Raw genomic sequence first — 15391 nt, forward strand, 5'->3', positions numbered from 1 at the left:
GTAAAAATCCCAAGACATTGAACTTGACAGTTTATTCAACCTTTTCTCTATTGTATTAGAAAATGGAGATCTCTGCTGCAAAGGCCACGGCATTATGCCATGGTATACTGCTGCTTTAACATACTTTTACCCTCGGGTTAAACGTGAGGTTGGGCTGCACTGAAAACAAGTAACTTTGGAAAATAAAACCTTCGCATTTCCTTTTTAAAATGGCTTCCAAAGTGTGATATATTCAGATTCCAGTTCGAAAATAAAGCATTTGTGACCCCTTTTGATTTTTTTTCCTATAACTTAGAATAAAAAAGTTGACGTACAGTGTGCAACACTTCTGGCTACATTAGATAATGTATTGCTCATGTCACCTGTCTATTTGGCATCTAGTTGTTTATGTGGCCATGCAGGGGTGCCATTTTTGGGGCTTGGTATTTTAGGAATATAATACAAATGGGCTTAAAAGAAGGGGGTAGCAGTTACATTTTTATTTTATTTTTTAAATCTAATTGATTATATACTATATGACCCAAGCAGTGCATATTGGTTTGCTAAAGACAAACAACATGAATCGTAAATAAGAACATGGGAGCTATAAAAAGGGTACCAAGGAGCAATTTGACTTGACTCTTGTGTCATCCCATTTGTATGGGATTGGATGCAGATAGCTAATAGACTAAACAGATTCTGCTTTTCAATTAATGCTGGAAAGAAAAAAAAACCTACAACAGCCCTCCAGGTTTTCTTACAAAAGCAGCAATACAAGAGCAAAGCAATCACTATGGCCCATAGTGAGTTCAAATGAGGTAGCTAGGCTTAGTCAGACCGCAAACCCACAGAGGGGAAGGACGGAGGGTAAACTATGTGTTTAACTGCTGATAAACACTGTTCTGAGTTTGTGAATGTCTGCCTAACTTCTGATAAAGCTATATATTATCTGCTGAACTATTAAACAATTGTTAAAAATGACGAGGGAGTCTGATATATTTCTTTTGGTTTGGCTTTTGGGTTTACTATGTCAATCATCAGCAGGCAAGTCTGGGGTTCATAACTTTATATAGGGAGGTCAGCCCCCTAAAAGATGTCTTCTGTTCTTTTAACCATGTAAAACATCTTTTCCTATGTGTGCTCTTACCACATTGATCAACCTTTTTCATGACAGTGGTTCTGCTGAAATTTGGCTTAATAACATTGAAGCAGCGGCGTTATATGACCAAATAAACAACGCTTGTTTCTTCATTGCTTCAATGGCCAACCGATGCTTAGCAGGGCAGAATCGTACGGGTAAAAGCAGAAGATCCAATGTAAAGATTTGACGCGCTTCTGTTATACTCACAAGAAAATGCATGGCCCATGCCAGCTGTTTTGAAACTTCTAGTTTCCACATGATATTTATTGCGTTTTTGTTTTTCTTCAAGTACGTGTCCAATGACCCAAATTTTGCATATTCTTGGACTAGGATACCTACATTTAAATTGAAATGGAAAACATTTTACATTTAAGAAACAGGAACGTTCATACTGTACATATAGCTGAAGAAATCTTCTAAAACTTTTAAGGATCTGGGACAAAGTGAGCAGCAAGGATGCAAGATATCCAACCACTTCAGGAGTTGCGGTTTACAAAATAGCTTTGACAAATAATATCAAAGTAGGTATAGCAAATAAGGCCTCTACCACCCAGCACTAACATGTCAGTGGTTCATTATAGTCCAAGGAGGAACTGCATTTTGAAATCAAGAACTGTCCAAAATTGTGCAGGAGATGAATACAACAAAATTTGCAAACAAAGCACACTTAGACTAAGTAAGACCTTTCTGATGAAGCATCGTTTGTATGAAATGTTTTGCTCCAGGTGTATTTCTAAACAGCCTTTTATCAATATCAATGTACAGTAACCGATGTCAGTAGGTACATAATGCATTGCATAAATACTTACTCTCCTCTCCGCATACACAGACTCCATAATTCAGAACCAAATGCTTGTAAGAGAGCTGACTCATCATACTTGCTGCCTCAAAGAAAGACTGCAAAAAAAAAAAAAAAACAGGAAAATATTTACTATTGGGAGAAAAGACCTACAACTCATTGCAAACTTTAAAAAAAAATAATCCGCTTTATGTACCTCTTCCAGTTCACAAATGTGTACACCCTGAATATCACACTCGCAAGAGTTGTTTAGAAAAAGATTCTTAAAGTCTAGCTGGCATCTGGGTGACCAGCAGGAGGTGCTCACAGAGCGTTCTACACATACCCACTTGAGAAGCTACAGGACTAGAGATTAAACAGCGAGCGATAGTCTTCTAGGAGGCTACACATTTGAAGACCTTTTTCTGGTAAGTATACGGAGCTTGGCATGCAGCCTTTAGGACAGTAGAAGAGTGTCAAAATACACAGCTGTAAAGTATGTGAGGCTTTAATTGGGAATGCAACTTTATCCCCTGTTCATCTTGCGCCTCTGGTGGCAAACAATAACTCCAACACACGTGTAAATATGCTACTATCCCGACTAACCAATGAACTGTGTCCTGTATTATTATAACTGGAGAGTCTGTAATAAAAGGGACAGATACAAACTTGACGGCAAACTATGGATTTGCTGCAGGATTCTTAGCTAAGGTATGAGCCCCCAACAAAAGAAGCTCATCGTAGCTGAACGACCTGCCTAAAAAGTAGAAGTGGAGGCCCTTACCCCTTCACATCACTGCGAAATTCTCAAAGAACTAGATTGGTCAACACTAGAGTCTAGGCGCAAAGTTCACCTTTACTGTCTTGCCTTTAAATTCTTCATGGGCAAGCTACCCAGCTACCTGAACAAGCTCCTCACCCCTACCACTTGCAGCACTTATCACCTGAGATCAGACTCCAAAAGACTGTTCATAGTCCCAAGGCTCAACAAAGTATCCGGACGTTCCTCCTTCTCCTACCATGCGCCCCAAAACTGGAACAACCTACCAGAGACTCTCATATCCACCACCAGCTTAAGTTCTTTCAAATCTAAGGCTGTCTCACATTTTAACCTGGTCTGTAACTGTTTCATACGCTCATAATATATATTTTCTTTAACTGTGCACGCAATGTCCTGTATATAATATATACCCTGTTCATTTATATAACTGTACTTATAACCATGTATTATTTGTTTTACTCTGTGCCCAGGACATACTTGAAAACGAGAGGTAACTCTCAATGTATTACTTCCTGGTAAAATATTTTATAAATAAATAAAATATCAAAGAGGCCTAACCCCTTCCATTGCAGGGAAAGATTTAAATATCTTCTATAACCTTTTTATACCCTTTACTGCTCAGCGGAGACCTGGATGGAAGGAATTTACTGTTCCCTAGTCTTAATTGGCCCACTAAAGGAATATTATTACAATTGCTCTGCGATTTGATAATTAAATAAGAATATACAGTGTATATTACTTTTAAAATGTTTGCTTTCCAGTGGATGTACCAGCTACTTGTGTTAAAGTGTTTACATTCACTGTTATTAGTAACATGCCCAATGACAGGAGCACAGCAATCTCTAGAAGCAGAGCATAGCTCGATCCTTGTATCCATTTGATTTAATACTAGTGCTCACCGCATTGTAACAATGCCCGTACTCTTGGTAAGAATATTCAAATCAACCAAATGCAGCCATTTCACTGTTATCAGGGGCAAACACTGAAGTACGTTAAACATTAACATTACATTGGTCAATATGTTTGAAAACCTAAACAACCGTACACACTGAAATATATACATCTATCATCGGATATCAATCTAGTAAGTAGAGGGAGGGGGGATGGTACAGTAATTCGCGGCATGACGAAAATATGGCATAAATGCCTGATAAAAGGTTTATGTGCACACTTAAGTTTTTAATTAAGTGTACAGTATCAATTTCAACATTAATACATTTTACAGTGAAAATGAAATGATAAAAACTTTACGGATGCAAAAAAAAGCCCCCATAATGCAATACTGCAAAAAATAAAGAAAATAAAAATACCATATTCATTTATCTATTTTAAGACAAAATCCCAGTAAAAAAAACAACGATAATTAGTTGTTTTTTTTTTGCTGCATTGCAATGTCCTGAAAACTGACAAATTACAACCTAAATTATTATTAGTTATTTACTTATAAAACACCATGTTTCCGCAGTGCAGCAAAATGTGGATGAAAGACAACAGCATTTTAGTGTACATCGCCGTCGCCCCAAATGTGGACGCCTGATGGTGTGCCCAAAGAGCTGCTCTCCTCTGCACAGGAACAGTGTGCTAAGGGTTAACATTCACTTGTACTATGCGGAACGTCAATCCCACCCACAGGAATGTAAATGAGCCAAGAGGACAATGGACTTTGAATTCACAGCTGCATTCAATCGGAACCCCTTCAGTGTACATCTGCATCGCCCCAAAGGCGGATAGCCTTTGGTGCAGCCAAAGGGTGTGAGACATTTGCTTCTGTTCGCTGATGTTAAAGCTTCTCTATTTCAATCTGAAACTCAGCGGCCCTTTATTTCCTGTACCCAATTTTCCAACTCGATCTGTCATGCCATGTCTGTGAAATAACTGTATAAGCTCTGTTCTTTTAATGTAAGCATGTATTGTTATAACTCTGTGCCCAGGAAATACTTCAAATCGATAGGTAACTTTCAATGTATTACTTCCTGGTAAAACATTTGCATAAATAAACAGCAAGTTGATTAACATCAACATATTAATGGAGGACCTGTTCCACATTGCTTCCAATCTAAGATGAGATACAGTAATACAGCTTCTTTATTAGAACATACAGTACAAACCTCAGAATAGTTTCTGTGTGTTTTGTCCAAGACCTTTAACAGCACTTCTGTTTCATAAATTTGGCCATAGTCTCCCATTTCTTCCCTTTTACCTCTGAATATCTTGGTAAATGTACCCTGCCCGAGATTTTCATACTAATCCAAAAAGAAAAAACAAGAACATATATATAAAATAAAAAAAGTATATCAATAAAATAGACAGTTTTGTGTAGGTGAATGGAATGGAAATCACACTCCAAAAGAGATATTGTCACCAACGATCACCACTACTCTTGTTTATTTGTAATGTTTTTACAATGTCTACTGTATGCATGCACACTAAGAATTCACAGCTCGCACTCCAATCAGTCATTCAACCTTCTTAGCCTGGTCACTGCTATTCTAGAGCTGCTGTAGCATTTGTTGTTTGGTTTATTGTAAGATGCCAATAAAACAAATGTATGTTATAAATGCTGTGCTATTTTTGTTACTGCGCTGGGTAGAATTATTTTGGGACTTAATTTGCCAAGACAAATATAATCTAAACAAACACTAAAACTCCTTGCTATGTGGACCTTCAACTCAATTGTTTTTTGACCTTTCGGACATCAATAATCACCTCTACGCCGAGCCATTTCTCTTTTTTCTGGGCTCTCAGAAACTTTCTCCAGTCTCCACGTCATGTCTTTTAACCCAACTTCTAATTATACCTTGTCTTTTGGAATCCTCTTGGACAATGTTTGAAGTACATGTACAGGTAAAAGTAATTACCTAAAGCACTATGGCCCATGTTACTAAATGGTGTTCACATGAATGGGGCTTAAGGTGGATTAAGGCTCATCAACTTTTAAAGTATTTTGAGGCCATGTGCCCTTTTGCGTCTATGGGCTTGATTTGCTTAAGGTCAATTTGCTGTGTTTAAAAAAATTAAAATAATGGTATCGCCGCAATCATTTTTTTAAAGAATTGTTTACATATAAATGTGTTGTAATATGTATTCTCATTTGCATACCTGAAATTGCATTAAATAACAGTTGTGAAACAAACAAGTGTTAACTCATAAATCTGTTTTAATCAGCATTGGGTGTGGGTGGGTGTGTGTTTTCCAAAACTCCATGGCAGAAAATTATTTCAAGGAATGCCTTCAGGTACCAGTGGGTTAACATACAACAAACAATTTGCAAATTAAACACAAAAAGACAGCGGTGTGTGTAAATAGTAAGCCTTTAGGCCGCGCTTATAGTGCCAGCGACGTGACGTCGCCCAAAAACAAATACATTGCCGGCGACGCGTGACTTATAGAGCACGCGACGGCGACAAGCGACGGGTCGAAAACCTGAAGCCAGCAAAATTTGACTTTTCAAGGGCCGTCGCGTCACGTGATGGCCCTTGAACAAATCAAATTGCCGGAATCCCGCGACCCGGCCGGCGAAACACAACTTTCGCCGGTGGCGACGGGTGACGTCACCTGCCGTGTCGCCAACGACGGCACTATAGGCACGGCCTTAGTTGTCTGTCCACATAGCCAGTTAGGCCTGTAATATAGTGGGCGCGAACGCTGGTGCACGTGACGCACACTTTTTGTGTGTACCGTCCATGCTTCTGTGAGCGACAGGCTTGGAAGGGTACTGTTTGTGTTTGTGTGTCACTGGGGAAGCTGTGTGTATGTATACGTGTGTGTGTGTGTGTGTGTGTGTGTGTGTGTGTGTGTGTGTGTATATTAAAAATTAAAAAAAAAACATGCTGTGAGAATAAATTATTTATTAATATTGTGCAACTTTAATAAATATATATTTACACACACACACATACAGACACACACACACACATTGCAGACACTGAGCGGCAGCGGCGCGAATACTTACTTTTCTGAGTCTTCCCCCCGATCGCCCGGCTCCACGCTCACTGCCGTGCGCGCGCGGACCTAGCATACAATGGCTGGCTAACCACAGCCAATTATAAGTGCCGTGCGCGTGCGCCCACTATATTACGGGCCTTTGTCATGTCACATGGGCTAAGGGGTTAATATATGAATACATACTACATGATCAATATGTATGTATTTGCAGCATCTATTGTAAGTTCGCTAGTCTTATTTTGCCCTTGTCTATAGTAGCCACGATCAGCCCAACGCCAGGCTGGGGTAGGTGATGTATGGATGTATGTTTTATTTGTAAAAAGTGGCGTTATTTTGTGTCCCAAAATCATGTAGCATGTAAATAAGTAACTAGCCAATATTGAATCTCCCCCTTATGTATGAAACACATTTAGGGCCATACTTCTAAGCAGTGCTACTTCATATGACACCTTCCAACACAGCTTAGTAAATATGGCCCCCTTGTGACCTATTTCCTGGCCCAGAAGGCATCATATGGAGTAACACCACTTAGTAAATATGGCCCATTCACTTTCATATCTGTGAGCCATTTTGAACTTTTGTACTAAGGCACAATGCCTCAGCAGCAGCAGCTTGTTTTTGCAACTACATCTTCACACTCCAATTCTACATCACAATTTGAGGCTGGCCATACCACTAGCCCTTCCCATACGCATACTGTATTAGCTTTCGTTTTACTGAAGGATTATCTTTGCCCTTTGAAGCTGCTAGTATTACTGCTATTTTGTTTTAGCTGTAGTATCCTTGCAATATGTCTGTGCATTAAATGTCTGCTGTTACCGTATATTCATTTTCTGTATTTTCTACACAAGCATGTATACAATCTTCCAAAATCTACTGTAATTGGGGTGGGGGGGAGAGGGGGCTACTTGTTGCTGTGTTTAAGTAAAGCACCTAGATAGATATTGCAAAGTGCTTAACGATAGGAAGTCAATCTGTTTTAAATAAGCAAGACAGAAAATTGCATTTACAGTAAAAACTTACAAAAGTCAAATCTTCACTTTTGATTTTGTGAAACACCATCTGATTCAAGTTCTTGTGCCTCTGTAATGTGGGCGACGTAGCAGCATCAGCATCTCCATTACTTCTAAAGATAATGAGATTTGATTTCTCTGAGGAAGATGACAGTGTCATTAATGCAGGGAATATATATATATATATATATATATATATATAAATATATATATATATATATTTTAACAACGTAATAAATCAAACATGCATTTAGCTACATCAAGATCTAATTACAGGCATACCCCGCATTAACGTACGCAATGGGACCGGAGCATGTATGTAAAGCGAAAATGTACTTAAAGTGAAGCACTACCTTTTCCCCACTTATCAATGCATGTACCTTACTGCAATCATCATATACGTGCATAACTGATGTAAATAACGCATGTGTAACAGGCTCTATAGTCTCCCTGCTTGCACACAGCTTCGGTACAGGTAGGGAGCCGGTATTGCTGTTCCGGACGTGCTGACAGGCGCATGCGTGAGCTGCCATTTTCCTATTGAGCGAGATGTACTTACTCGCGAGTGTACTTAAAGTAAGTGTCCTTAAACCGGGGTATGCCTGTATCTTCTGTTGTGAAAAATACAATATTTCCCAGGAGTTCGAATGCCATTTTTGGCTGTCGTAAATGCCTCCCGAGTTGATTTTACTAATTTGCAGCACACCTTAAGGAACTAACTCCAGAAAAAGTTTAATGGAAATTTCACATAAGAACTGTGGTGTTTTTTTAAAAATAAGTCAATCTAAATTCCAAAGAGGAGATTCCCTCCAATAATCTTTATAAGAGGCTGCACTCACCATGACAAACATTTAATATTACCCTTTCACAGCCACCATCCATATTCCATCAAATGCATACATATATATGTATGTATACATATATATACAGTGGTTGACAAATCACCAAAAAATCTACTCGCCACCTAGTACCAAACGTGTGCTGCTTGGGCCAATATTTACTCGCCCGGGGTTTAAATCCACTCGTCCGGGGCGAGCAAATGTATAGGTTTGTCGAACACTGTATATATATCTACTATATATTTCTGAAAGCACTGTATGTCTGCGTCCCTAGCGGCAATCTCATTGGTCCCTTGGCCCGCCCGCCCCCGCACCTCTCATTGGCCTGAGGCGGAGTGACGGACCAAAGGACACACACAGGGACACACACACACACACACACACGAGTCGGGGCTCACAGTGTTAGCAGCACCTGTGCGCACCTCCTCCTCTCCCCGTGTCTCCCGCGCTTTCACCCCTGTTAGCAGCACCTGCGCGCACCTCCTCCTCTCCCCGTGTCTCCCGCGCTTTCACCCAGCCCCCCCCTCCCCCGGCGCCGCTACAGTCAGCGGGACACACACACTATTATTACCCCTTCAGCGCCCCCCCCCACCCAGTGTCAGCAGCCGTGCGAGACCCCCCTTCTATATAGTACCCAAGATGGCGGCGCCCGAGACACAGCGGGGGAGCGGCCACAACACGCTGCCTCCCGCCTCAGATCCACGTGGGACCTGCCGGATGGGTGAGTGAGCGGCCTTCACCCACCCCTCACCCCCCTTCACCTCCCCTCCACCCCCCCTTCACCCCCCCTCCCCTCCAGTGTCAGTGTCTCCCCGATACTCCCCCCCCCCCCGGCGCCGCTACAGTCAGCGGGGGAGCGAGCGCCCGGGACACAGCGGGGGAGCGGCCAAAACACGCTGCCTCCCGCCACAGATCCACGTGGGACCTGCCGGACGGGTGAGTGAGCGGCCTTCACCTCCCCTCACCCCCGTTCACCTCCCCTCACCCCCTTTCACCTCCCCTCACTCCACTTCTCCTCCCTTCCACCCCCCTTCACCCCCCCATTTACCTCCCCCCCTTCACCTCCCCTCCACCCCCCCCCTCTTCACCTCCCCATTTACCTCCCCCACCCTTCACCTCCCCTCCACCACCCCCCCTTCACCTCCCCTCCACCTCCACCCCCCCCTTCGCCTCCCTTCCACCCCCCCCCCTTCGCCTCCCTTCCACCCCCCCCCTTCGCCTCCCTTCCACCCCCCCCTTTCGCCTCCCTTCCACCCCCCCCCTTCGCCTCCCTTCCACCCCCCCCCCTTCGCCTCCCCTCCACCCCCCCACCGCCTCCCCCCCTTCCCACCGCCTCCCCCCCCTCCTTCCCACCGCCTCCCCCCCCTCCTTCCCACCGCCTCCCCCCCCTCCTTCCCACCGCCTCCCCCCCCTCCTTCCCACCTCCTCCCCCCCCTCCTTCCCACCTCCTCCCCCCCCTCCTTCCCACCTCCTCCCCCCCCCCTTCCCACCACCTCCCCCCTCCTCCCCCTTCCCACCACCTCCCCCATTCCCACCACCTCCCCCCTCCCCCCCTTACTCCGGCCGCCTCTGCTTTTCACCCACCGCCTCACAGCCGCTGCATGCACTCAACAGACACCCGCCACACTCGACACATACCTGCCGCCACACACACCTGCTGCCTCCCGCCCCTACGCACCGACATCACTGACCCACCGCCTCACACCCTAGCAGGACCCCCACTCACAGACAGCACTCACAACCCACGCACCACCCGCCACCTCACACCCTAGCAGGACACCCACTCGCAGACAGCACTCACAACCCACGCGCCACCCGCCGCCTCACACCATAGCAGGACACACGCCTCACATTTTTACATCACTTATAGCACCAAAATATACATTGTACTGTGGTGTGGTTACAATAAACCATTTTTATACAACATCGTATTACATTTTCTTCCATCTTTCTTTTCAACATTATTATCCAACCTTTACAACAAACAGTCACCTATTGTTCCACGATTTATAAATAATACTACCTATTACGCATTTACATCCCGGGCAACGCCGGGTCTCTCAGCTAGTATATATATATATATATATATATATATATCTCGTCTATTCATTATATATATATATATAGTGAATAGACAATAGACAATATATATATATATATATATATATATATATATATATATATATTGAATAGACAATATATATATATATATATATATATATATATATATATATATATATATATTGAATAGACAATATATATATATATAGTATACACAAAGAGGCGAATACCGCATCACTACCAATAAATAAAGCAAAGTCTAAACCTACCTAAGTCAGAAAAATATATCTGAAATAGTTATAACAAAGATATAAGCTGTAGGTGGTGCTAGAGGAAGGAGATAGATATGGAAACACAAAAAAGAAAACCTCTAAATTAGCACTCAGACAAATGTTTGCAAAGAATAAAAGGGGTACTTTAATTAAATTAGAAAAAAATAACAGACATACAAACAACTAACTGGAGAGCCTGCCTGACTAACGAATAATGAAAAAACCAATGGACAAAGAAAAACAAAACAAAAAAAAAAAAAAACATAGAATGCAACATATAATAATGGACCCAAAAAGATATAATGCCCTTATGAAACTAGCTTACTGTGGGAACAGAAGTTCCCACAATAAGGCAATATGGACCGGCCGGTCACCACATGTATAAGAAACCATAGAGCATCACAGGTCTACACATATAAGCATGATAAAATTCTTACAGAAAATGACATAAGTGCTATACTGATAGCAGTAAAAAATAGCACTAGCAAGGTGTAAACCTATTGCAACTCAGGTAATGCTAGGGCAAAGGAGACATAAAGGTATGTATATTTAGTGACCCAAATACATATATTAGAGCAGATGGGAAACAAAAACAGGGAGGGATATAATAACCCAAGATACTCAGCTCCTTGATGTAAAGATACTGCATACAAAGATCAGCACAGCACTGTCCACTGGAAAAGTCCAAAAATATAGGACTTAGTTGGTTGTCCAAAATAGGGCAAAGGCAGGCAGGATCAACAGCAGCAAAAATTAAAATTAGCCCACTAACGCGTTTCGGCAACTAAGCCTCCCTCACGAGTGGTCTCGTATATATTGAATAGACTATATATATATATATATATATATATATATATATATATATTGAATAGACAAAATATATATATATATATATTGAATAGACAATATATATATATATATATATATATATATATATATATATATATATATGAATAGACAATATATATATATATATATATATATATATATATATATATATTGAATAGACAATATATATATATATATATATATATATATATATATATATATATATATTGAATAGACTATATATATATATTGAATAGACTATATATATATATATATATATATATATATATATATATATATTGAATAGACATATATATATATATATATATATATATATATATATATTGAATAGACAAAATATATATATATATATATATATATATTGAATAGACAATATATATATATATATAATATTGAATAGACAATATATATATATATATATATATATATATATATATATATATATACATACATATACACACACATATATATATAGCTTCGGTACAGGTATGGAGCCGATTTTGCTGTTCAGGACGTGATGACAGGCGCAAGCGTGAGCTGCCGTTTGCCTATTGGGCGATATGTACTTACTCGCGAGTGTACTTAAAGTGAGTGTCCTTAAAGCGGGGTATGCCTGTATTTTGTTATGGTGGGTAAAAAAAGTGACTCACAGTGGGTTTACTGGCTTTGCATCTCATCCCAGGCTATGTTTAAAAGCTGTGTTTAAAGCAGCAGGCATTGGCTTTAGGCTGCATCCAGGGTTGCAGCAGCCGTGCGGAGGCACGCTGAGGCTGAGGGAAAGCGGGTGCTTTCCCTGGCCTTGGTTAGCACGCCGCCCGGGGGCGTGTCGGAAAGGTGGGCCAGTGACGTCACGGAGCTGGTTCACCCTCATTGGGCGAACCGTTCACGTGACCGGCCCTGCGCGCTTGATACTAAAAATTGAATAAGACCTACGCTTCCGCCCCTGCTAAAGCCGCTCTCATTGCGGCTGCAGGGGCTCACTGGTACAGTAAGTGAGAGCGCGCCTCAGCGCCTAAGCGCTGACCATGCCCGAGGCCTAAGGGTCGTTCATGTAATGTGAGCTTGAGATTAAAGGTGGCACTGTGTGCTCATTTGCATGTCATTTCCCAGAATCCCTTGCTGCAGTGGAAGTGCTGTGTGCTAGGTGATAATGGTGAAAAGCAGGGTTGCAGACCTAAGACATGCAAATGAGCATACAGTAATATTTCCATTTGATATACACACACACACACACACACACACACACACACACACACACACACACACACACACACACACACACACGTGACAGCTACACATGAAATAAATTACGTTGTACACAGCTACCAAACGAATCCAGACTGTTTTATCTGCTAACCTTTGGATTTGGGGGGGCAGCATCGGCTGAACTGAAATATGATGCCATCTGAGCGGACAGTTTCTTTCTGGTAGCAGTTTAACAAGTCCTTGAGTGTGCCAAAACTTTTCTTGGCTCCACTTAGGTTGTAGTCTCCATTCCCATTTTTCGTTATCAAGCAGTGCTTGTATTCAGGTACTCCATCGCGCTGCATGTTAGAGGGGGGGCAAAAAGACATGTACAAAAAGATGATAGGAGGATATATTTTAAAATGTTGCATGCGCAAAACGAACAGGCCAAAGTCTTTGTTTAGCAGCATCCCTAGTTATACTATACTATTACAGTACTTGGTTTTTACCAGGACTTCGCTCTCAGAATATACTTAACCTCCATCGCTAGGCCATAACTTTTTTACTTCCATGACAAAATTGCCACCCAAAATATAAATGTAATTTTCTACAGCATTTATTAATATGCCTGTATATGTACAGTAGTGACTTAATATTACATAATACATATGTCAAAGAAAAGGAAAAGAGCAGGTTAAAAAAAGTTTAATCTGACAGTATATTTACCTCTATGGCAAATGTGAGGAAGTACTTATTAAATTCTTTAGGGCTGCATCGAAGGATGAAAACGCCTTTTTGGCTGCCTGCCCTTTTCAGCTTATTAATTGCAAATTCCATCCTAGAGTTACGAAAAAGGAGATAAAAACAAACAAAAAAAAAATGCATAAATTGATTTTCTAAGTTCAAGTATTATGCAACATTTCACATTTCATAATGTAGCTGGAAGTACAATGTGCTTGTTAAATATCAAACTTACAGTATTAACCATAAAAATATATGAATCTCAATTTATGCATTTAGGGGGCTCCGCTTACAGTGAATCTCCTGTGCTCATTGTCTTTGGGAAACAAATATGGCTGCTGAGTCACCCTCAGTCTGGAGAGCCAAGGAAAAGCTGTAACGTCCTTGGGATTAACCGCTTTCTATGATTTTTTTTTTTCCCCCTCACTCCAAGGCGTCTGTTCAGGAGGGGTGCAGGACGGGGGGTGGGGAAAAAAGTGTTTTCCCTTGATAGAAGTGACCAGGGCGTAGTATTTTAAAGCAACCAAACTCACGAATGCCGCAGCAATTTTAATTGTCCAGTTAAACAGTTGGTATTCAGAAGCTGAACTCTCTTATTACCAAACGATCAGCATTTTCATTTGCCGCTGTACTAAATAAAAAAACAATATGGCAGCTGGAGTGACCAAGAGAACTCTGACCTCATCTCCTGATGTTGCAGCTCGCCATTGGAGCAAGGCTGATCCCAGCATCCATATTGTTTGTCCCGGACAAGAATAGATTATTAATACTTCATTAAACGCGGGTAACTTTGGCGTGCAGGGGACCACAAAACTCAGATTACCGTGCCTAAAATACAGGGAACCCCCCGCATTAAATAAGGATTTTAAAAATACTGCTTTTAAAGGAGTGGAAAAGAACTGCTGAATGGTTTTATAATACGGATGGGAGATAAAAAGGATAGTAAAAAATTATTTATTCAGAAAAACCAGGCATGACATGATGCCAACAGCTCTGTAAATGCAACCGTATAGTGCTCAGAAAGTTTTATGAGGACACTTTGGGAGTTCAATACATATATTTTGTTTCAAGCTTAATTGAAGCAATTACAGATTTCACTTGTCAAGGTTTAACTGCTGCTTAACATTTTGGCTATAGCATGAGATCTGATTATTTTGTAGTGAGAACACTTTGTACAATAATTTTTTTTACCATGGTAACCTACAGCTACACATGAACGGGTTATGACCAAAGTAATTAGCAGTAAAAAATTTGGCTTCATCATAAACAGGTCCTATGCGTTAGTGATGACACATGACAGAATCAAGCTGTGCTTGTAGTGTAGGCGTATCTTCACCTCACTAGCTAGGAGGAACAAAAATAATTGGTCTGAAAACTCACTCACATAAATGCCATTTTCCCCTCAATATTTATTCTTTTTGCCCAAGGTATTAGATTTACTCGTACACCTATTCATGAAAAAATATAACAAATTGAAAGACCCCCATCAGTTCAGAAAAGAAGGAAATGAATACTGTAATATGAGAATGTGTTACTTCCACTACCCGTTTAGCTTTCTTTAAGGCCTGGGACATAGTAGGATCAGCCTTGCTGACCCGTGCTGAGGCGTGCTCACGCTCAGCACTGAGCCCCTGCAGCCGCAATGAGAGCGGCTTTAGCAGGGGCTCGCGCACGCTTCCGCACGCTTGCGGAAGCGTGTCTTACCAAAATTTTAGATTTGGCGCTCGCCGGAGCGCAGGGCCGGTCACGTGAGCGGTTCGCCCAATGAGGGCGAACCAGCTCCGTGACGTCACTGGCCCGCCCCCAG

General features: G+C 41.3%; 1 protein-coding gene across 7 annotated transcripts in view; it reads right to left on the bottom strand.

Annotated features, from left to right (window-relative positions):
• JAK2 (Janus kinase 2) overlaps positions 1-15391 on the bottom strand; it is a 208134-nt gene that overhangs the window by 25771 nt on the left and 166972 nt on the right. For all 7 annotated transcript variants that reach the window (XM_075596797.1, XM_075596745.1, XM_075596788.1 and 4 more), the window contains 6 exons: positions 13570-13681; positions 13016-13202; positions 7648-7775; positions 4788-4922; positions 1930-2017; positions 1328-1455 (listed from right to left, as the gene is read on the bottom strand). In XM_075596797.1, the coding sequence (XP_075452912.1) occupies positions 1328-1455; positions 1930-2017; positions 4788-4922; positions 7648-7775; positions 13016-13202; positions 13570-13681 (778 nt within the window). The remainder of the gene's footprint in view (positions 1-1327; positions 1456-1929; positions 2018-4787; positions 4923-7647; positions 7776-13015; positions 13203-13569; positions 13682-15391) is intronic.

The sequence above is a fragment of the Ascaphus truei genome, chromosome 1, assembly GCF_040206685.1.
Source record: "Ascaphus truei isolate aAscTru1 chromosome 1, aAscTru1.hap1, whole genome shotgun sequence".
NCBI classification, from domain to species: domain Eukaryota; kingdom Metazoa; phylum Chordata; class Amphibia; order Anura; family Ascaphidae; genus Ascaphus; species Ascaphus truei.